At 54.1% G+C, this 22,326-nt stretch overlaps 1 protein-coding gene and 1 non-coding gene across 2 annotated transcripts in view; both read left to right on the plus strand.

The window, feature by feature from the left end:
* Positions 1–22,326, plus strand: part of DMBT1 (deleted in malignant brain tumors 1) — a 101,836-nt gene that overhangs the window by 16,899 nt on the left and 62,611 nt on the right. The window contains exons 6-29 of the mRNA XM_059882093.1: positions 266–589; positions 1,357–1,386; positions 1,978–2,004; positions 3,032–3,355; positions 4,145–4,174; positions 4,754–4,780; positions 5,872–6,195; positions 6,975–7,004; positions 7,580–7,606; positions 8,577–8,606; positions 9,163–9,486; positions 10,267–10,296; positions 10,863–10,889; positions 11,978–12,301; positions 13,079–13,108; positions 14,671–14,700; positions 15,257–15,580; positions 16,360–16,389; positions 16,965–16,991; positions 17,962–17,991; positions 18,549–18,872; positions 19,621–19,650; positions 20,226–20,252; positions 21,341–21,664. Of these exons, the coding sequence (XP_059738076.1) occupies positions 266–589; positions 1,357–1,386; positions 1,978–2,004; positions 3,032–3,355; positions 4,145–4,174; positions 4,754–4,780; positions 5,872–6,195; positions 6,975–7,004; positions 7,580–7,606; positions 8,577–8,606; positions 9,163–9,486; positions 10,267–10,296; positions 10,863–10,889; positions 11,978–12,301; positions 13,079–13,108; positions 14,671–14,700; positions 15,257–15,580; positions 16,360–16,389; positions 16,965–16,991; positions 17,962–17,991; positions 18,549–18,872; positions 19,621–19,650; positions 20,226–20,252; positions 21,341–21,664 (3,054 nt within the window). The remainder of the gene's footprint in view (positions 1–265; positions 590–1,356; positions 1,387–1,977; positions 2,005–3,031; positions 3,356–4,144; positions 4,175–4,753; positions 4,781–5,871; positions 6,196–6,974; positions 7,005–7,579; positions 7,607–8,576; positions 8,607–9,162; positions 9,487–10,266; positions 10,297–10,862; positions 10,890–11,977; positions 12,302–13,078; positions 13,109–14,670; positions 14,701–15,256; positions 15,581–16,359; positions 16,390–16,964; positions 16,992–17,961; positions 17,992–18,548; positions 18,873–19,620; positions 19,651–20,225; positions 20,253–21,340; positions 21,665–22,326) is intronic.
* On the plus strand, positions 3,761–3,819 carry MIR10225B (microRNA mir-10225b). Its single transcript, NR_162230.1, has one exon. It is a non-coding gene; the product is annotated as a microRNA mir-10225b (primary transcript).

Below are 22,326 nucleotides of genomic sequence, written 5' to 3' on the forward strand. Positions count from 1 at the left end.
TCTCATCCTCTGTTGACCCCTTCTCGTCCTCTCCTCAATCTTTCACAGCATCAGGGTCTTTTCCAGTGAGGCAGTTCTTTCCATTAGGTGGCCAAAGTACTGGAGTTGCAGCTTCAGCATTGGTCCTTCCAGTCAATATTCAGGGTTGATTTCCTTTAGGATGGACTGCTTTGATCTAAAGCCATTAGAAGTCCCCTGAGTGGAACCTGCCTTAGTCCTGTGACCTCAAGAGAAACATGAAGTGGTTCCCTGTGCTGCCCTCTAGGGACCGAATCGGGTTTGGCCCTGAGGCTGGTAAACGGAAAACACAGGTGTCAGGGCCGGGTGGAGGTCCTGTACCGAGGCTCCTGGGGCACCGTGTGTGACGACAGCTGGGACACCAACGACGCCAACGTGGTCTGCAGGCAGCTGGGCTGTGGCTCGGCCATTTCAGCCCCAGGAGGTGCCCGGTTTGGTCAGGGCTCAGGGCCCATTGTCCTGGACGACGTGGGCTGCTCAGGCTATGAGACCTACCTGTGGAGCTGCTCCCACAGCCCCTGGAATTCACACAACTGCGGACACAGCGAGGATGCCAGCGTCATCTGCTCAGGTGGGTCTCAAATAAGCTGGGTGCGCTTCTCTGGAGGTGGTTTCTTGCTCACATTCTGATCCCCTTGTGAAGCACTCTCTACATTTCCCTTTCCCTTGAAATCCTCCCAGTGCTTTGCTTATTCAGTATATTAGCTTTTGTCTGGCCCCTGGGTATGTAGATGGGAATTAGAACAACAACAAAAAAACAAACTGAAAGTGACATTAAACCTTTCGCTCCATGCCCCAGTGCAAACCAGAGGCAAAAGAGTGCAGGTCTGCCAGGAGGTCTCTGAGCAGAGGGCACGGGCTGCTGGCGGCCCCGGTTCTGCCTCCTGAGTCCTGGACCTTAGGAACTGGGAAGCACGGTCTGGGCACCCAGCCTGCCGAGAGCAGGGCAGTGGCTCCTGTGTGACCTGCCAGGCACCACGTTGTCATCCCCTAAGGTTGAGCCTGACAGATCACACACGGGACTTGACCTGGAGCTGGAGCCCTGTCTCACTGCCTCAGTGGATCCGTAAAAGCTGTGAGCCTGACGATTGGCTCCAGGTCCACTGTGTCATCAACACAAAGTCAATCACCTTGACGTTGGAAATAAGGGATGCTAGTCTGCCGGGACCTCTCAGGAGGAGCATCTTTGGAGGGTTGAGGATGGCAGAGGCCCCGCCGTCCATGGCAGAGCAGGTGCACACACTGACTCCTCACCTGGTCTGCATCTTAGCATCACCCCTTTGCCCTCATGGAGCCCGTTCTGTGCACTGTGTCTGACCTCCCTTCTCTCCCCTCCAGGTGCCCAGACCCAGTCCACGGTTGTGCCAGGTAAGTCCTGCTGCCTCTTGACTCCGGGATGTCCCCTCCCCCACAGTCACTCCCAGGCCCCCATCCAGCAGCCCCAGGAGGGGACTGTGGAGGTTTTCCACCTCTCAGTACCGGCCCTGGTCACTCTAGAGCACATAGACATTTCCAGATGAACCATAACTCAGGCATCCTCTGGACTGGCTCAAGATTTCAGGACATTGTGGCTACACAGTGTCTCCCCAGAGCTTTGGGTGACAGGGTGATGTGTCCCAGGGTCTTTTCTGCTTGAATGCACTCTCTGGACCAAGAGTTCTGTGTATGGAGAGGACAGAGCTTTCTCCTGTCCTCCACCCATGGCCGAGTCTAGGCGTTTATATTACCAAGAAGTACCCAGTCAGCAGGGCATGCTGAAGGTTCTGTGGGCTGTTGCACCTCTTTAGATGAGTGTGTACCTTTGATGACATGATCTGGGCTCACAGCAAACTCTCAGAAAAGGCTTCTTCTCCCCGGACTGTGGAGCCCCTCAGATCCCGCTGTCCTGATCCCAGTCACAGGAACTAGACCAACCTTGATTCTACCGACCTTTGTAATCCTGCTCTGTTTCCCCTGCAGACTGGTGGTACCCGACAACTCATTATGGTAAGCATCACTTGGATACTGCCAACTATCAGGGTTCAGTGTCTAAATCTTGGATTAAGGCTCTGTGTTCACCACCTCATTCAACGTTGGGGATTCCCTTTACTCATCAGATCTGTGGATAACCTTCACCTATCTGTTAGAGAATGTATTCGTTTGGCTGGTTTAGCTTGCTAGTGGTAGGATTTCAGCTGACACTCACTTCAGCCGGACGAGGATCCAGTTACTTTCTTGTCTAAGATGTTTAGTCATAATTCTGTCTTCAGGTACAGCTGGATCCAGAGGTTCCAGGACTAGCTGTCTTCGCCACTTTTTATACCTCTGCTTTTTTATGTGTTTGGGCTTCACTCTAACTTTCCTTCCTGCCATGGGGGCAGGGGTCAGCCCAAGTCTACATCCCAACAGGAAGAAAGAGTCTCTTTTCTAGACCTTCCACTGACAAGTCCTGGAGAGACTGCGAGCAGCCTGCTGGCAATAGGTGCCATTCCCCCAATCATCTCCATGTGCTCTGGTGATAGGCTGTGGGTCTGTGATTTATTTTATATCCAGGCTAAGTTTTGTGTTTGAAAACAACATGGAGTTCAGTGGAAAGCAAGCCTTCAGAACAATTTCGGGTCAAGTGAGGTAGAGACCCAAGTTGGGTGAGCAGCAGAAAGAGGCACCTTGGGGGGCTGGGAAGCTGTGTCTGGTGGTACCCTGATGCATGGGCTCCTGTCCATCTCAGGGGTCATTAGGGATGCAGGACGTGGGCACCCTCTCCCTCTGGCATCCCAAGGCTGAGCTCTGCTCCTGAATTCCAGGAGTTGTGGGGAACCAATCAGAGAATGTGCATAGCTCAGCACACAGACATGGTTCCCTGACACAGTCCCTGGTGGGTCAGCCATGATGGCCAGACTTAAGTCAAGAGCTCCCGATAAGGAACAAGAACTAGACTCAGTCTCTTTCCTTGGAAGATATCGAAATCTCACTCAGACATCAGGACTCCTTCCTTCAGGAGACAAAGAGAGTGACTTTTCCTGTCTCCTTCCAGGAACCGAATCGGGTTTGGCCCTGAGGCTGGTGAACGGAGAACACAGGTGTCAGGGCCGGGTGGAGGTCCTGTACCGAGGCTCCTGGGGCACCGTGTGTGATGACAGCTGGGACACCAACGACGCCAACGTGGTCTGCAGGCAGCTGGGCTGTGGCTTGGCCATTTCAGCCCCAGGAAATGCCCGGTTCGGTCAGGGCTCAGGGCCCATTGTCCTGGACGACGTGGGCTGCTCAGGCTATGAGACCTACCTGTGGAGCTGCTCCCACAGCCCCTGGAATTCACACAACTGCGGACACAGCGAGGACGCCAGCGTCATCTGCTCAGGTGGGTCTCAAATAAGCTGGGTGCGCTTCTCTGGAGGTGGTTTCTTGCTCACATTCTGATCCCCTTGCGAAGCACTCTCTACATTTCCCTTTCCCTTGAAATCCTCCCAGTGCTTTGCTTATTCAGTATATTAGCTTTTGTCTGGCCCCTGGGTATGTAGATTGAGAATTACCAAAAAAAAAAACAAAAACCCCAAAACACATGGAAAGTGACATTTCGCTCCATGCCCCAGTGCAAACCAGAGGCAAAAGAGCGCAGGTCTGCCAGGAGGTCTCTGAGCAGAGGGCATGGGCTGCGGCTGCCAGTGGCCCCGGTTCTTCCTCCTGAGTCCTGACTGTGGCCCCTCCAAGGAACTAGGAAGCACAGTCTGGCACCCGGACTGCTGTGAGCAGGGCAGTGGCCCCTCTGTGACCTGCCAGGCACTGCCTTGAAATCCCCTAAGGTCGAGCCTGACAGATCACACACGGGACTTGACCTGGAGCTGGAGCCCTGGCTCACTGCCTCAGTGGATCCATAAAAGCTGTGAGCCTGACGATTGGCTCTGCATCCACGGTGTCATCAAGACACAGAGTCAATTATCTTGACATTGGAAATAAGAGCTGCTGGTCTGTTGGAACTTCTCAGAAGGAGCCTCTTTGGAGGGTTGAAGATGGCAGAGCCCACCCCTTCCCATGGCAGAGCAGGTGCAAGGACTGGCAGCTCACCTGCTCTAGAGCTTAGCATCACTCCCTTTGCCCCCATGGAGCCCCTTCTGCACTATGTGTCTGACCTGCCCTCTTTCTCCCCCAGCTGACCAGACCCAGTCCACGGTTGTGCCAGGTGAGTCCTGCTGCCTCTTGACCCCAGGATGTCCTCTCCCCAGCAGTCAGCCCCATGGTCCCCAACAAGTAGCCCCAGGAGGGAACTGAGGATGTTTTCCACCTCTCAATACCTGCCCAGGACCACAAAGACACTTCCAGATGAGCCATAAGACAGGCATCCTCTGGACTGGCTCAAGATTTCAGGACTTCGTGGCTACACAGTGTCTCCCAGAGCTTGGATGACAGGGTGGTCTGTCCTGGGGTCGTTTCTGCTTGAACGTATTCCTGGACCAAGACTTCTGTGTATGGAGAGGACAGAGCTTTTTCCTGTCCTTTACCCCAGATGGAGTCTAGGTGATGCTATTACTAAGAAGTACCCAGTCAGCAGGGCATGCTGATGGCTCTATGGGCTGTGCCACCTCCTTAGATGACTGTGTACCTTTGATGACATGATCTGGGCTCACAAAAACTCTCAGAAAAGGCTTCTTCCCAGACGGTGGAGCCCCTCAGGTCCCACTGTCCTGTCCCTGGTCATAGGAACCAGACCTACCTTGATTCTACCGACCTTCTTTGTAATCCTGCTTTGTTTCCCCTGCAGATTGGTGGTATCCGACAACTGCCTATGGTAAGCAACATTAAGATCCTGCTAAATTACCAGCATGCCACACTCCAGTCCACAGACATGGATGCAGTTCTTGCCTCTTCGGTCCAGGTTCTGAGGTCACTACCTCATCTAATCTGGACGGTTGCCTTCACTTGCCAGAGATATGGATAAGCTTTACCTATGAGTTGTGCCATATGTTACTCAGAATGCTTTTGTTTGCAAGTATTAGGATGGCCACTCGTGCTCTCTTACTTTGGGCTGGTGCCACGGCCTACATATCGAGGATACTGAGCCATAAGGCAACCTTCAGGTACAGCAGGATCCAGAAGTTCCAATACTCTTTGTCCCCATGCACTTTTCTGACTTCTGCTTGGTTTTGTTTATGAGCTTCACTGTCAGGTTGCTTCCTGCCAGGGGGCGCCTGTCAGCCACTAGTCTCCTGCCACAGGAGGAAAGAGTCTTTTTGTTCTTGATGTTGAGCTGACAAGTCCTGGAGGGATTGTGAACAGCCTGCTGGTAATAGGTGCCTTCTCCCCAGTCATCTCCAAGTCCTCCAATGATATTCAACAATTCCAAGGTTATTTCAGGATTCAAGCAAAAAAAAAAAAAAAAAAAAGCTTCAAGCTACACTTTGTGTGTGAAAGTACCTGAATGCGTACTGAGTAGAGAAGTCTTCAGAATAACCTTGGGCTGATGGAGTGGGTTCCCACGTAGGGGTGAATGGTAGAACTCGGCACCTTGGTGGGAAAGGGAAGCTGTGTCAGTGGTCTCCTTTGCAGAGGCTCATTCTGTGCCAGAGGTCTCGGATGTAGGTTGCCCACACCGGCTGTGGGCTTCCCCTCTTTCCACCTGCATCTTGAGACAGGATTCAGTGCCTGAATTGCTGAATTTGGGGATGCCATCAAGGAACCTGCAGAGCTAGTCCACAGTGCACAGTCAAGGCTTCTATCGGAGCCATCGGAGATAAAGAGTGAGGACCACGCTCAGTCCAGTCCTTATGGACTCACTGCCTAGACCTCAGCAGCCTTTCCCTGGAAGAATTCTGAATCTCAGGCCCCAGTGCCTTTTCCTTCAGGAGAAACAGGAGGCTGACTTTTCCTGTCTCCTTCTAGGAACCGAATCGGGTTTGGCCCTGAGGCTGGTGAATGGAGGTGACAGGTGTCAGGGCCGGGTGGAGGTCCTGTACCGAGGCTCCTGGGGCACCGTGTGTGACGACAGCTGGGACACCAACGACGCCAACGTGGTCTGCAGGCAGCTGGGCTGTGGCTCGGCCATTTCAGCCCCAGGAGGTGCCCGGTTCGGTCAGGGCTCAGGGCCCATTGTCCTGGACGACGTGGGCTGCTCAGGCTATGAGACCTACCTGTGGAGCTGCTCCCACAGCCCCTGGAACACACACAACTGTGGACACAGCGAGGACGCCAGCGTCATCTGCTCAGGTGGGTCTCAAATAAGCTGGGTGCGCTTCTCTGGAGGTGGTTTCTTGCTCACATTCTGATCCCCTCGAGAAACACTCTCTACCTTTCCATTTCCCTTGAAATCCTCTTAGTGTTTTGCTTATTTAGTATATCAGCTTTTGTCTGGCCCCTGGGTATGTAGACAGAGAATTAGAACAGAAACACACACCAAAAGTGACATTAAGCCTTTTGCTCCATGCCCCAGTGCAAACCAGGGGCAGAAGAGGACACGTCTGCCAGGAGGTCTCTGAGCAGAGGGCATGGGCTGCGGCTGCTGGTGGCCTCGGTTCTGTCTTCTGAGTCCTGGACCGTGGCCCCTCCAAGGAACTGGGAAGCACGGTCTGGGCACCAGGTCTGCTGTGAGCAGGGCACTGGCCCCTGTGTGACCTGCCAGGCACCACCTTGTCATCCCCTAAGACTGACCCTGACAGATCACACATGGGACTTGACCTGGAGCTGGGGCCCCGTCTCAGTGACTCAGTGGATCCATAAAAGCTGTGGGCCTGACGAATGCTCCGGGTCCACTGTGTCATCAAGACACAGAGTCAATCACCTTGACTTTGGAAATAAGAGATGCTGGTCTGCTGGGACCTCTCAGGAGGAGCATCTTTGGAGGGTTGAGGATGACAGAGGCCCCGCCATCCATGGCAGAGCAGGTGCATGCACTGACCCCTCACCTGGCCTGCATCTTAGCATCACCCCTTTGCCCCCATGGAGCCCGTTGTGTGCACTGTGTCTGACCTGCCTTCTCTCCCCGCCAGCTTCCCAGACCCAGTCCACGGTTGTGCCAGGTGAGTCCTGCTGCCTCTTGACTCTGGATGTCCCCTCCCCCCAGTAACCCTCAGGGCCCCCAACCGGCAGCCCCAGGAGGGGACTGTGGAGGTTTTCCACCTCTCAGTACCTGCTCTGGTCACTCTAGAGCATGTAGACGGTTCCAGATGAGCCATAACACAGGCATCTGATGCTCTGGACTGCCTCAGTGATTTCAGACTCCCCAGAGCTTTGGGTGACAGGATGGTCTGTCCTGGGGTCATTTCTGCTTGAATCCATTCTCTGGACGAAGAGTTATGTGTATGGAGAGGACAGAGCTTTCTCCTGTCCTCCACCCAAGGCCGAGTCCAGGTGTTTATATTACCAAGAAGTATCCAGTCAGCAGGACATGCTGATGGCTCTGTGGGCTGTGCCGCCTCATTAGATGAGTATGTACCTTTGATGACATGATCTGGGCTCACAGCAAACTCTCAGAAAAGGCTTCTTCTCCCCGGACTGTGGAGCCCCTCAGAACCCACTGTCCTGATCCCAGTCACAGGAACTAGACCAGGATTCTACGGACCTTCTTTGTAATCCTGCTCTGTTTCCCCTCCAGATTGGTGGTATCCAACAACTGACTATGGTGAGCGTCATTCAGATCCTGCTCAACTACCAGCATGGAACATTCCAGTCCACAGACATGGGTGTAGTTCTTGCCTCTTGGGTCCGGGTTCTGAGGTCACCACCTCATCCACTCTGGACGGTTACCTTCACTTGCCAGAGTTATGGATAAGCTTTACCTATGAGTTGTGCCATATGTTACTCAGAATGCTTTTGTTTGCAAGTATTAGGATGGCCACTCGTGCTCTCTTACTTTGGGCTGGTGCCACGGCCTACATATCGAGGATACTGAGCTATAAGGCAACCTTCAGGTACAGCTGGATCCAGAGGTTCCAGAACTACCTGTCTTAACCACTTTTTAGCCCTCTGATTTCCATGTGTTGGGCTTCATTCTAACTTGCATTCCTGTCATGGGGGCAGGGGTCAGCTCCAAGTCTACATCCCAACAGGAAGAAAGAGCCTCTTTGTTCTAGATCTTCAGCTGACAAGTCCTGGAGAGACTGGCAGACTCAGGTTCTGCCTCCTGAGTCCTGGACCATGGCTCCCCCAAGGAACTGGGAAGCACGGTCTGGGCACCAGGTCTGCTGTGAGCAGGGCAGTGGCCCCTGTGTGACCTGCCAGGCACCGCCTTGTCATCCCCTAAGGCCGAGCCTGACAGATCACACACGGGACTTGACCTGGAGCTGGAGCCCTGTCTCTGCCTCAGTGGATCTATAAAAGCTGTGAGGCTGACGACTGGCTCCGGGTCCACTGTGTCATCAAGACATAGAGTCAATTACCTTGATATTGGAAATAAGAGATGCTGGTCTGTTGGGACTTCTCAGGAGGAGCCTCTTTGGAGGGTTGAGGATGGCAGAGGGCCCCCCACCCATCCATGGCAGAGCAGGTGCAAGGACTGACACCTCAGCTGCTCTGCAACTTAGCATCCCCCCCTTAGCCCACGTGAAGCCCCTTCTGTGCACTGTGTCTGACCTGCGTTCTCTCTCCCCCAGCTACCGAGACCCAGACCACGGTTGTGCCAGGTGGGTCCTGCTGCCTTTTGACTCCAGGACGTCCCCTCCCCCACCATCACCCCCAGGATTCAAGCTTAAAAAAAAAAGATTCAAGCTACACTTTGTGTGTGAAAGTACCTGAATACGTACTGAGTGGAAAAGTCTTCAGAATAACCTTGGGCTGATGGAGTGGGTTCCCACATAGGGGTGAATGGCCGAACCTGGCACCCTGGTGGGAATGGGTAGCTAGTGTAAGTGGTCTCCAGCTGCAAAAGGTCATTCTATCCCAGAGGTCTGGGATGTAAGCTGTGGGCTTCCCACCTGCATCCTGAGACAGGATTCAGTGCCTGAATTGCTGAATTTGGGGATGCCATCAGAGAACCTGCAGAGCTAGTCCACAGCGCACAGTCAAGGCTTCTATCACACAGCCATCGGAGATAAAGAGTGAGGACCACGCTCAGTCCAGTCCTTATGGACTCACTGCCTAGACCTCAGCAGCCTTTCCCTGGAAGAAATCTGAATCTCAGGCCCCAGTGCCTTTTCCTTCAGGAGAAACAGGAGGCTGACTTTTCCTGTCTCCTTCTAGGAACCGAATCGGGTTTGGCCCTGAGGCTGGTCAATGGAGGTGACAGGTGTCAGGGCCGGGTGGAGGTCCTGTACCGAGGCTCCTGGGGCACCGTGTGTGACGACAGCTGGGACACCAACGACGCCAACGTGGTCTGCAGGCAGCTGGGCTGTGGCTCGGCCATTTCAGCCCCAGGAGGTGCCCGGTTCGGTCAGGGCTCAGGGCCCATTGTCCTGGACGACGTGGGCTGCTCAGGCTATGAGACCTACCTGTGGAGCTGCTCCCACAGCCCCTGGAACACACACAACTGTGGACACAGCGAGGACGCCAGCGTCATCTGCTCAGGTGGGTCTCAAATAAGCTGGGTGCGCTTCTCTGGAGGTGGTTTCTTGCTCACATTCTGAACCCCATCGAGAAACACTCTCTACCTTTCCATTTCCCTTGAAATCCTCTTAGTGTTTTGCTTATTTAGTATATCAGCTTTTGTCTGGCCCCTGGGTATGTAGACAGAGAATTAGAACAGAAACACACACCAAAAGTGACATTAAGCCTTTTGCTCCATGCCCCAGTGCAAACCAGGGGCAGAAGAGCACAGGTCTGCCAGGAGGTCTCTGAGCAGAGGGCATGGGCTGCGGCTGCTGGTGGCCTCGGTTCTACCTTCTGAGTCCTGGACCGTGGCCCCTCCAAGGAACTGGGAAGCACGGTTTGGGCACCAGGTCTGCTGTGAGTAGGGCATTGGCCCCTGTGTGACCTGCCAGGCACCCCCTTGTCATCCCCTAAGGTCGAGCCTGACAGATCACACATGGGACTTGACCTGGAGCTGGGGCCCCGTCTCAGTGTCTCAGTGGATCCATAAAAGCTGTGGGGCTGACGAATGCTCCAGGTCCACCGTGTCACCAAGACACAGAGTCAATCACCTTGACTTTGGAAATAAGAGATGCTGGTCTGCTGGGACCTCTCAGGAGGAGCATCTTTGGAGGGTTGAGGATGACAGAGGCCCCGCCATCCATGGCAGAGCAGGTGCATGCACTGACCCCTCACCTGGCCTGCATCTTAGCATCACCCCTTTGCCCCCATGGAGCCCGTTGTGTGCACTGTGTCTGACCTGCCTTCTCTCTCCCCCAGCTTCCCAGACCCAGTCCACGGTTGTGCCAGGTGAGTCCTGCTGCCTCTTGACTCTGGATGTCCCCTCCCCCCAGTAACCCTCAGGGCCCCCAACCGGCAGCCCCAGGAGGGGACTGTGGAGGTTTTCCACCTCTCAGTACCTGCTCTGGTCACTCTAGAGCATGTAGACGGTTCCAGATGAGCCATAACACAGGCATCTGATGCTCTGGACTGCCTCAGTGATTTCAGACTCCCCAGAGCTTTGGGTGACAGGATGGTCTGTCCTGGGGTCATTTCTGCTTGAATCCATTCTCTGGACGAAGAGTTATGTGTATGGAGAGGACAGAGCTTTCTCCTGTCCTCCACCCAAGGCCGAGTTATATTACCAAGAAGTATCCAGTCAGCAGGACATGCTGATGGCTCTGTGGGCTGTGCCGCCTCATTAGATGAGTATGTACCTTTGATGACATGATCTGGGCTCACACAAACTCTCAGAAAAGGCTTCTTCCCAGACGGTGGAGCCCCTCAGGTCCCACTGTCCTGTCCCTGTTCATAGGAACGAGACCTACCTTGATTCTACCGACCTTCTTTGTAATCCTGCTTTGTTTCCCCTGCAGATTGGTGGTATCCGACAACTGCCTATGGTAAGCAACATTAAGATCCTGCTAAATTACCAGCATGCCACACTCTAGTCCACAGACATGGATGCAGTTTTGGCCTCTTGGGTCCAGGTTCTGAGGTCACCACCTCATCCACTCTGGATGGTTGCCTTCACTGGCCAGAGTTATGGATAAGCTTTACCTATGAGTTGTGCCATATGTTACTCAGAATGCTTTTGTTTGCAAGTATTAGGATGGCCACTCGTGCTCTCTTACTTTGGGGTGGTGCCACGGCCTACATATCGAGGATGTTGAGCCATAAGGCAACCTTCAGGTACAGCAGGATCCAGAAGTTCCAATACTCTTTGTCCCCATGCACTTTTCTGACCTCGGCTTGGTTGTGTTTATGAGCTTCAGTGTCAGGTTGCTTCCTGCCAGGGGGCACCTGTCAGCCACAAGTCTCCTGCCACAGGAGGAAAGAGTCTTTTTGTTCTTGATGTTGAGCTGACAAGTCCTGGAGGGATTGTGAACAGCCTGCTGGTAATAGGTGCCTTCTCCCCAGTCATCTCCAAGTCCTCCAATGATATTCAACAATTCCAAGGTTATTTCAGGATTCAAGCGAAAAAAAAAAAAAAGCTTCAAGCTACACTTTGTGTGTGAAAGTACATGAATACGTACTGAGTGGGAAAGTCTTCAGAATAACCTTGGGCTGATGGAGTGGGTTCCCACGTAGGGGTGAATGGCTGAACTCGGCACCTTGGTGGGAAAGGGAAGCTGTGTCAGTGGTCTCCTTTGCAGAGGCTCATTTTATCCCAGAGGTCTCGGATGTAGGTTGCCCACACAGGCTGTGGGCTTCCCCTCTTTCCACCTGCATCCTGAGACAGGATTCAGTGCCGGAATTGCTGAATTTGGGGATGCCATCAAGGAACCTGCAGAGCTAGTCCACAGTGCACAGTCAAGGCTTCTATCACACAGCCGTCGGAGATAAAGAGTGAGGACCACGCTCAGTCCAGTCCTTATGGACTCACTGCCTAGACCTCAGCAGCCTTTCCCTGGAAGAATTCTGAATCTCAGGCCCCAGTGCCTTTTCCTTCAGGAGAAACAGGAGGCTGACTTTTCCTGTCTCCTTCCAGGAACCGAGTCGGGTTTGGCCCTGAGGCTGGTGAATGGAGGTGACAGGTGTCAGGGCCGGGTGGAGGTCCTGTACCGAGGCTCCTGGGGCACCGTGTGTGACGACAGCTGGGACACCAACGACGCCAACGTGGTCTGCAGGCAGCTGGGCTGTGGCTGGGCCATTTCAGCCCCAGGAGATGCCCGGTTCGGTCAGGGCTCAGGGCCCATTGTCCTGGACGACGTGGGCTGCTCAGGCCATGAGACCTACCTGTGGAGCTGCTCCCACAGCCCCTGGAATTCACACAACTGCGGACACAGCGAGGATGCCAGCGTCATCTGCTCAGGTGGGTCTCAAATATGCTGGGTTCGCTTCTCTGGAGGTGGTTTCTTGCTCACATTCTGATCCCCTCACGAAGCACTGTCTACATTTCCCTTTCCCTTGAAATCCTCCTAGTGCTTTGCTTATTTAGTTATTAGCTATTGTCTGGCCCCTGGGTATGTAGATTGAGAATTACAAAAACAACAAACCAAATGGAAAGTGACATTTCGCTCCATGCCCCAGTGCAAACCAGAGGCAAAAGAGCGCAGGTCTGCCAGGAGGTCTCTGAGTAGAGATCATGGGCTGGGGATGCCAGTGGCCCCGGTTCTGCCTCCTGAGTCCTGGACCGTGGCCCCTCCAAGGAACCGGGAAGCACGGTCTAGACACCAGAACTGCTGTGAGCAGGGCGGTGGCCCCTGTGTGACCTGCCAGGCACCCCCTTGTCATCCCCTAAGGTCGAGCCTGACAGATCACACATGGGACTTGACCTGGGGCTGGGACCCTGTCTCATTCCTCAGTGGATCCATAAAAGCTGCGAGCCTGGCAATTGACTCTGGATCCAGTGTGTCATCAAGACACAGAGGCAATCACCTGGACTTTGGAAATAAGGGGTGCTGGTCTGCTGGGACCTCTCAGGAGAGCATCTTTGAGGGTTGAGGATGGCAGAGGCCCCGCCGTCCATGGCAGAGCAGGTGCACGCACTGACCCCTCACCTGGTCTGCAGCTTAGCATCACCCCCGTTACACCTGTGGAGCCCCTTCTGCACTATGTGTCTGACCTGCCTTCTTTCTCTCTTTCCCAGCTTCCCAGGCCCAGTCCACGGTTGTGCCAGGTGAGTCCTGCTCCCTCTTGACCCCGGGACGTCCTCTCCCCAGCAGTCAGCCCCATGGGCCCCAACAAGTAGCCCCAGGAGGGAACTGAGGAGGTTTTCCACCTCTCAATACCTGCCCTGTTCACTCTGGACCACAAAGACACTTCCAGATGAGCCATAAGACAGGCATCTTCTGGACTGGCTCAAGATTTAGGACTTCGTGGCTACACAGTGTCTCCCCAGAGCTTTGGGTGACAGGGTGCTCTGTCCTGGGGTCGTTTCTGCTTGAACGTATTCTCAGGACCAAGAGTTCTGTGTATGGAGAGGACAGAGCTTTCTCCTGTCCTCCACCCCAGGTGGAGTCTAGGTGATGCTATTACCAAGAAGTACCCAGTCAGCAGGACATGCTGATGGCTCTATGGGCTGTGCCACCTCTTTAGATGAGTGTGTACCTTTGATGACATGATCTGGGCTCACAGCAAACTCTCAGAAAAGGCTTCTTCTCCCTGGACCGTGGAGCCCCTCAGATCCCACTGTCCTGTTCCTGGTCATAGGAATGAGACCAACCTTGATTCTACTGAGCTTCATTGTAATCCTGCTCTGTTTCCCCTCCAGAGTGGTGGTATCCGACAACTAGTTATGGTAGGCGTCACTTGGATGCTGCCGAACTCTCAGGGTTCAATGTCTAAATCTTGGCTTAAAGCTCTGTGTTCACCACCTCATTCAACGGCAGGGATTCCGTCTACTCATCAGAACTGTGGATAACCTTCACCTATCCGTTAGAGAATGTATTAGTCAGGCTGTTTCAGTTTCCATGTGGTAAGATTTCAACCGACACTCAAGCTGGACTAGGACCTAGTAACTTCCATGTCTAAGACATTTAGTCATAGTTCTGTCTTCAGGTACAGCTGGATCCAGAGGTTCCAGGACTACCTGTCTTAACCACTTTTTAGAGCTCTGATTTCCATGTGTTGGGCTTCATTCTAACTTTCATTCCTGTCATGGGGGCAGGGGTCAGCTCCAAGTCTACATCCCAACAGGAAGAAAGAGCCTCTTTGTTCTAGATCTTCAGCTGACAAGTCCTGGAGAGACTGGCAGACTCAGGTTCTGCCTCCTGAGTCCTGGACCATGGCTCCCCCAAGGAACTGGGAAGCACGGTCTGGGCACCAGGTCTGCTGTGAGCAGGGCAGTGGCCCCTGTGTGACCTGCCAGGCACCGCCTTGTCATCCCCTAAGGCCGAGCCTGACAGATCACACACGGGACTTGACCTGGAGCTGGAGCCCTGTCTCTGCCTCAGTGGATCTATAAAAGCTGTGAGGCTGACGATTGGCTCCGGGTCCACTGTGTCATCAAGACATAGAGTCAATTACCTTGATATTGGAAATAAGAGATGCTGGTCTGTTGGGACTTCTCAGGAGGAGCCTCTTTGGAGGGTTGAGGATGGCAGAGGGCCCCCCACCCATCCATGGCAGAGCAGGTGCAAGGACTGACACCTCAGCTGCTCTGCAACTTAGCATCCCCCCCTTAGCCCACGTGAAGCCCCTTCTGTGCACTGTGTCTGACCTGCGTTCTCTCTCCCCCAGCTACCGAGACCCAGACCACGGTTGTGCCAGGTGGGTCCTGCTGCCTTTTGACTCCAGGACGTCCCCTCCCCCACCATCACCCCCAGGATTCAAGCTTAAAAAAAAAAGATTCAAGCTACACTTTGTGTGTGAAAGTACCTGAATACGTACTGAGTGGAAAAGTCTTCAGAATAACCTTGGGCTGATGGAGTGGGTTCCCACATAGGGGTGAATGGCCGAACCTGGCACCCTGGTGGGAATGGGTAGCTAGTGTAAGTGGTCTCCAGCTGCAAAAGGTCATTCTATCCCAGAGGTCTGGGATGTAAGCTGTGGGCTTCCCACCTGCATCCTGAGACAGGATTCAGTGCCTGAATTGCTGAATTTGGGGATGCCATCAGAGAACCTGCAGAGCTAGTCCACAGCGCACAGTCAAGGCTTCTATCACACAGCCATCGGAGATAAAGAGTGAGGACCACGCTCAGTCCAGTCCTTATGGACTCACTGCCTAGACCTCAGCAGCCTTTCCCTGGAAGAAATCTGAATCTCAGGCCCCAGTGCCTTTTCCTTCAGGAGAAACAGGAGGCTGACTTTTCCTGTCTCCTTCTAGGAACCGAATCGGGTTTGGCCCTGAGGCTGGTCAATGGAGGTGACAGGTGTCAGGGCCGGGTGGAGGTCCTGTACCGAGGCTCCTGGGGCACCGTGTGTGACGACAGCTGGGACACCAACGACGCCAACGTGGTCTGCAGGCAGCTGGGCTGTGGCTCGGCCATTTCAGCCCCAGGAGGTGCCCGGTTCGGTCAGGGCTCAGGGCCCATTGTCCTGGACGACGTGGGCTGCTCAGGCTATGAGACCTACCTGTGGAGCTGCTCCCACAGCCCCTGGAACACACACAACTGTGGACACAGCGAGGACGCCAGCGTCATCTGCTCAGGTGGGTCTCAAATAAGCTGGGTGCGCTTCTCTGGAGGTGGTTTCTTGCTCACATTCTGATCCCCTCGAGAAACACTCTCTACCTCTCCATTTCCCTTGAAATCCTCTTAGTGTTTTCCTTATTTAGTATACCAGCTTTTGTCTGGCCCCTGGGTATGTAGACAGAGAATTATAACAGAAACACACACCAAAAGTGACATCAAGCCTTTTGCTCCATGCCCCAGTGCAAACCAGGGGCAGAAGAGCACAGGTCTGCCAGGAGGTCTCTGAGCAGAGGGCATGGGCTGCGGCTGCTGGTGGCCTCGGTTCTGTCTTCTGAGTCCTGGACCGTGGCCCCTCCAAGGAACTGGGAAGCACGGTTTGGGCACCAGGTCTGCTGTAAGCAGGGCACTGGCCCCTGTGTGACCTGCCAGGCACCCCCTTGTCATCCCCTAAGGCTGACCCTGACAGATCACACATGGGACTTGACCTGGAGCTGGGGCCCCGTCTCAGTGACTCAGTGGATCCATAAAAGCTGTGGGCCTGACGAATGCTCCGGGTCCACTGTGTCATCAAGACACAGAGTCAATCACCTTGACTTTGGAAATAAGAGATGCTGGTCTGCTGGGACCTCTCAGGAGGAGCATCTTTGGAGGGTTGAGGATGACAGAGGCCCCGCCATCCATGGCAGAGCAGGTGCATGCACTGACCCCTCACCTGGCCTGCATCTTAGCATCACCCCTTTGCCCCCATGGAGCCCGTTGTGTGCACTGTGTCTGACCTGCCTTCTCTCCCCGCCAGCTTCCCAGACCCAGTCCACGGTTGTGCCAGGTGAGTCCTGCTGCCTCTTGACTCTGGATGTCCCCTCCCCCCAGTAACCCTCAGGGCCCCCAACCGGCAGCCCCAGGAGGGGACTGTGGAGGTTTTCCACCTCTCAGTACCTGCTCTGGTCACTCTAGAGCATGTAGACGGTTCCAGATGAGCCATAACACAGGCATCTGATGCTCTGGACTGCCTCAGTGATTTCAGACTCCCCAGAGCTTTGGGTGACAGGATGGTCTGTCCTGGGGTCATTTCTGCTTGAATCCTTGCTCTGGACGAAGAGTTATGTGTATGGAGAGGACAGAGCTTTCTCCTGTCCTCCACCCAAGGCCGAGTCCAGGTGTTTATATTACCAAGAAGTGTCCAGTCAGCAGGACATGCTGATGGCTCTGTGGGCTGTGCCGCCTCATTAGATGAGTATGTACCTTTGATGACATGATCTGGGCTCACAGCAAACTCTCAGAAAAGGCTTCTTCTCCCCGGACTGTGGAGCCCCTCAGAACCCACTGTCCTGATCCCAGTCACAGGAACTAGACCAGGATTCTACGGACCTTCTTTGTAATCCTGCTCTGTTTCCCCTCCAGATTGGTGGTATCCAACAACTGACTATGGTGAGCGTCATTCAGGTCCTGCTCAACTACCAGCATGCAACATTCCAGTCCACAGACATGGGTGTAGTTCTTGCCTCTTGGGTCCGGGTTCTGAGGTCACCACCTCATCCACTCTGGATGGTTGCCTTCACTGGCCAGAGTTATGGATAAGCTTTACCTATGAGTTGTGCCATATGTTACTCAGAATGCTTTTGTTTGCAAGTATTAGGATGGCCACTCGTGCTCTCTTACTTTGGGCTGGTGCCACGGCCTACATATCGAGGATACTGAGCCATAAGGCAACCTTCAGGTACAGCTGGATCCAGAGGTTCCAGGACTACCTGTCTTAACCACTTTTTAGAGCTCTGACTTCCATGTGTTGGGCTTCATTCTAACTTTCATTCCTGTCATGGGGGCAGGGGTCAGCTCCAAGTCTACATCCCAACAGGAAGAAAGAGCCTCTTTGTTCTAGATCTTCAGCTGACAAGTCCTGGAGAGACTGGCAGACTCAGGTTCTGCCTCCTGAGTCCTGGACCATGGCTCCCCCAAGGAACTGGGAAGCACGGTCTGGGCACCAGGTCTGCTGTGAGCAGTGCAGTGGCCCCTGTGTGACCTTCCAGGCACCGCCTTGTCATCCCCTAAGGCCGAGCCTGACAGATCACACACGGGACTTGACCTGGAGCTGGAGCCCTGTCTCTGCCTCAGTGGATCTATAAAAGCTGTGAGGCTGACGATTGGCTCCGGGTCCACTGTGTCATCAAGACATAGAGTCAATTACCTTGATATTGGAAATAAGAGATGCTGGTCTGTTGGGACTTCTCAGGAGGAGCCTCTTTGGAGGGTTGAGGATGGCAGAGGGCCCCCCACCCATCCATGGCAGAGCAGGTGCAAGGACTGACACCTCAGCTGCTCTGCAATTTAGCATCCCCCCCTTAGCCCACGTGAAGCCCCTTCTGTGCACTGTGTCTGACCTGCGTTCTCTCTCCCCCAGCTACCGAGACCCAGACCACGGTTGTGCCAGGTGGGTCCTGCTGCCTTTTGACTACAGGACGTCCCCTCCCCCACCATCACCCCCAGGATTCAAGCTTAAAAAAAAAAAAGATTCAAGCTACACTTTGTGTGTGAAAGTACCTGAATATGTACTGAGTGGAAAAGTCTTCAGAATAACCTTGGGCTGATGGAGTGGGTTCCCACATAGGGGTGAATGGCCGAACCTGGCACCCTGGTGGGAATGGGTAGCTAGTGTAAGTGGTCTCCAGCTGCAAAAGGTCATTCTATCCCAGAGGTCTGGGATGTAAGCTGTGGGCTTCCCACCTGCATCCTGAGACAGGATTCAGTGCCTGAATTGCTGAATTTGGGGATGCCATCAGAGAACCTGCAGAGCTAGTCCACAGCGCACAGTCAAGGCTTCTATCACACGCCATCGGAGATAAAGAGTGAGGACCACGCTCAGTCAAGTCCTTATGGACTCACTGCCTAGACCTCAGCAGCCTTCCCCTGGAAGAAATCTGAATCTCAGTCCTCAGTGCCTTTTCCTTCAGGAGAAACAGGAGGCTGACTTTTCCTGTCTCCTTCCAGGAACCGAGTCGGGTTTGGCCCTGAGGCTGGTGAACGGAAGTGACAGGTGTCAGGGCCGGGTGGAGGTTCTGTACCGAGGCTCCTGGGGCACCGTGTGTGACGACAGCTGGGACACCAACGACGCCAACGTGGTCTGCAGGCAGCTGGGCTGTGGCTGGGCCATTTCAGCCCCAGGAGATGCCCGGTTCGGTCAGGGCTCAGGGCCCATTGTCCTGGACGACGTGGGCTGCTCAGGCTATGAGACCTACCTGTGGAGCTGCTCCCACAACCCCTGGAACACACACAACTGTGGACACAGCGAGGACGCCAGCGTCATCTGCTCAGGTGGGTCTCAAATAAGCTGGGTGCGCTTCTCTGGAGGTGGTTTCTTGCTCACATTCTGAACCCCATCGAGAAACCCTCTCTACATTTCCGTTTCCCTTGAAATCCCCTTAGTGTTTTGCTTATTTATTATATAGGCTTTTGTCTGGCCCCTGGGTATGTAGCTGGAGAATTAGAACAGAAATACACACCCAGTGCAAACCAGGGGCAGGAGAGCACAGGTCTGCCAGGAGGTCTCTGAGCAGAGGGCATGGGCTGCGGCTGCTGGTGGCCTCGGTTCTGCCTTCTGAGTCCTGGACCGTGGCCCCTCCAAGGAACTGGGAAGCACGGTTTGGGCACCAGGTCTGCTGTGAGTAGGGCATTGGCCCCTGTGTGACCTGCCAGGCACCCCCTTGTCATCCCCTAAGGTCGAGCCTGACAGATCACACATGGGACTTGACCTGGAGCTGGGGCCCCGTCTCAGTGTCTCAGTGGATCCATAAAAGCTGTGGGCCTGACGAATGCTCCGGGTCCACTGTGTCATCAAGACACAGAGTCAATCACCTTGACTTTGGAAATAAGAGATGCTGGTCTGCTGGGACCTCTCAGGAGGAGCATCTTTGGAGGGTTGAGGATGACAGAGTCCCCGCCATCCATGGCAGAGCAGGTGCATGCACTGACCCCTCACCTGGCCTGCATCTTAGCATCACCCCTTTGCCCCCATGGAGCCCGTTCTGTGCACTGTGTCTGACCTGCCTTCTTTCTCCCCCAGCTTCCCAGACCCAGTCCACGGTTGTGCCAGGTGAGTCCTGCTGCCTCTTGACTCTGGATGTCCCCTCCCCCCAGTAACCCTCAGGGCCCCCAACCGGCAGCCCCAGGAGGGGACTGTGGAGGTTTTCCACCTCTCAGTACCTGCTCTGGTCACTCTAGAGCATGTAGACGGTTCCAGATGAGCCATAACACAGGCATCTGATGCTCTGGACTGCCTCAGTGATTTCAGACTCCCCAGAGCTTTGGGTGACAGGATGGTCTGTCCTGGGGTCATTTCTGCTTGAATCCATTCTCTGGACAAAGAGTTATGTGTATGGAGAGGACAGAGCTTTCTCCTGTCCTCCACCCAAGGCCGAGTCCAGGTGTTTATATTACCAAGAAGTATCCAGTCAGCAGGACATGCTGATGGCTCTGTGGGCTGTGCCGCCTCATTAGATGAGTATGTACCTTTGATGACATGATCTGGGCTCACAGCAAACTCTCAGAAAAGGCTTCTTCTCCCCGGACTGTGGAGCCCCTCAGAACCCACTGTCCTGATCCCAGTCATAGGAACTAGACCAGGATTCTACGGACCTTCTTTGTAATCCTGCTCTGTTTCCCCTCCAGATTGGTGGTATCCAACAACTGACTATGGTGAGCATCATTCAGATCCTGCTCAACTACCAGCATGCAGCATTCCAGTCCACAGACATGGGTGTAGTTCTTGCCTCTTGGGTCCGGGTTCTGAGGTCACCACCTCATCCACTCTGGATGGTTGCCTTCACTGGCCAGAGTTATGGATAAGCTTTACCTATGAGTTGTGCCATATGTTACTCAGAATGCTTTTGTTTGCAAGTATTAGGATGGCCACTCGTGCTCTCTTACTTTGGGCTGGTGCCACGGCCTACATATCGAGGATACTGAGCCATAAGGCAACCTTCAGGTACAGCAGGATCCAGAAGTTCCAATACTCTTTGTCCCCATGCACTTTTCTGACCTCGGCTTGGTTGTGTTTATGAGCTTCACTGTCAGGTTGCTTCCTGCCAGGGGGCGCCTGTCAGCCACAAGTCTCCTGCCACAGGAGGAAAGAGTCTTTTTGTTCTTGATGTTGAGCTGACAAGTCCTGGAGGGATTGTGAACAGCCTGCTGGTAATAGGTGCCTTCTCCCCAGTCATCTCCAAGTCCTCCAATGATATTCAACAATTCCAAGGTTATTTCAGGATTCAAGCAAAAACAAAAAAAAAGCTTCAAGCTACACTTTGTGTGTGAAAGTACATGAATACGTACTGAGTGGGAAAGTCTTCAGAATAACCTTGGGCTGATGGAGTGGATTCCCACGTAGGGGTGAATGGCTGAACTCGGCACCTTGGTGGGAAAGGGAAGCTGTGTCAGTGGTCTCCTTTGCAGAGGCTCATTTTATCCCAGAGGTCTCGGATGTAGGTTGCCCACACAGGCTGTGGGCTTCCCCTCTTTCCACCTGCATCCTGAGACAGGATTCAGTGCCGGAATTGCTGAATTTGGGGATGCCATCAAGGAACCTGCAGAGCTAGTCCACAGTGCACAGTCAAGGCTTCTATCACACAGCCGTCGGAGATAAAGAGTGAGGACCACACTCAGTCCAGTCCTTATGGACTCACTGCCTAGACCTCAGCAGCCTTTCCCTGGAAGAATTCTGAATCTCAGGCCCCAGTGCCTTTTCCTTCAGGAGAAACAGGAGGCTGACTTTTCCTGTCTCCTTCTAGGAACCGAATCGGGTTTGGCCCTGAGGCTGGTGAATGGAGGTGACAGGTGTCAGGGCCGGGTGGAGGTCCTGTACCGAGGCTCCTGGGGCACCGTGTGTGACGACAGCTGGGACACCAACGACGCCAACGTGGTCTGCAGGCAGCTGGGCTGTGGCTGGGCCATTTCAGCCCCAGGAGATGCCCGGTTCGGTCAGGGCTCAGGGCCCATTGTCCTGGACGACGTGGGCTGCTCAGGCCATGAGACCTACCTGTGGAGCTGCTCCCACAGCCCCTGGAATTCACACAACTGCGGACACAGCGAGGATGCCAGCGTCATCTGCTCAGGTGGGTCTCAAATATGCTGGGTGTGCTTCTCTGGAGGTGGTTTCTTGCTCACATTCTGATCCCCTCACGAAGCACTGTCTACATTTCCCTTTCCCTTGAAATCCTCCTAGTGCTTTGCTTACTTAGTATATTAGCTTTTGTCTGGCCCCTGGGTATGTAGATTGAGAATTACCAAAACAACAAACCAAATGGAAAGTGACATTTCGCTCCATGCCCCAGTGCAAACCAGAGGCAAAAGAGCGCAGGTCTGCCAGGAGGTCTCTGAGTAGAGATCATGGGCTGGGGATGCCAGTGGCCCCGGTTCTGCCTCCTGAGTCCTGGACCGTGGCCCCTCCAAGGAACCGGGAAGCACGGTCTAGACACCAGAACTGCTGTGAGCAGGGCGGTGGCCCCTGTGTGACCTGCCAGGCACCCCCTTGTCATCCCCTAAGGTCGAGCCTGACAGATCACACATGGGACTTGACCTGGGGCTGGGACCCTGTCTCATTCCTCAGTGGATCCATAAAAGCTGCGAGCCTGGCAATTGACTCTGGATCCAATGTGTCATCAAGACAGAGAGGCAATCACCTGGACTTTGGAAATAAGGGGTGCTGGTCTGCTGGGACCTCTCAGGAGAGCATCTTTGAGGGTTGAGGATGGCAGAGGCCCCGCCGTCCATGGCA

The sequence above is a fragment of the Bos taurus genome, chromosome 26, assembly GCF_002263795.3.
Source record: "Bos taurus isolate L1 Dominette 01449 registration number 42190680 breed Hereford chromosome 26, ARS-UCD2.0, whole genome shotgun sequence".
Classification (NCBI taxonomy): domain Eukaryota; kingdom Metazoa; phylum Chordata; class Mammalia; order Artiodactyla; family Bovidae; genus Bos; species Bos taurus.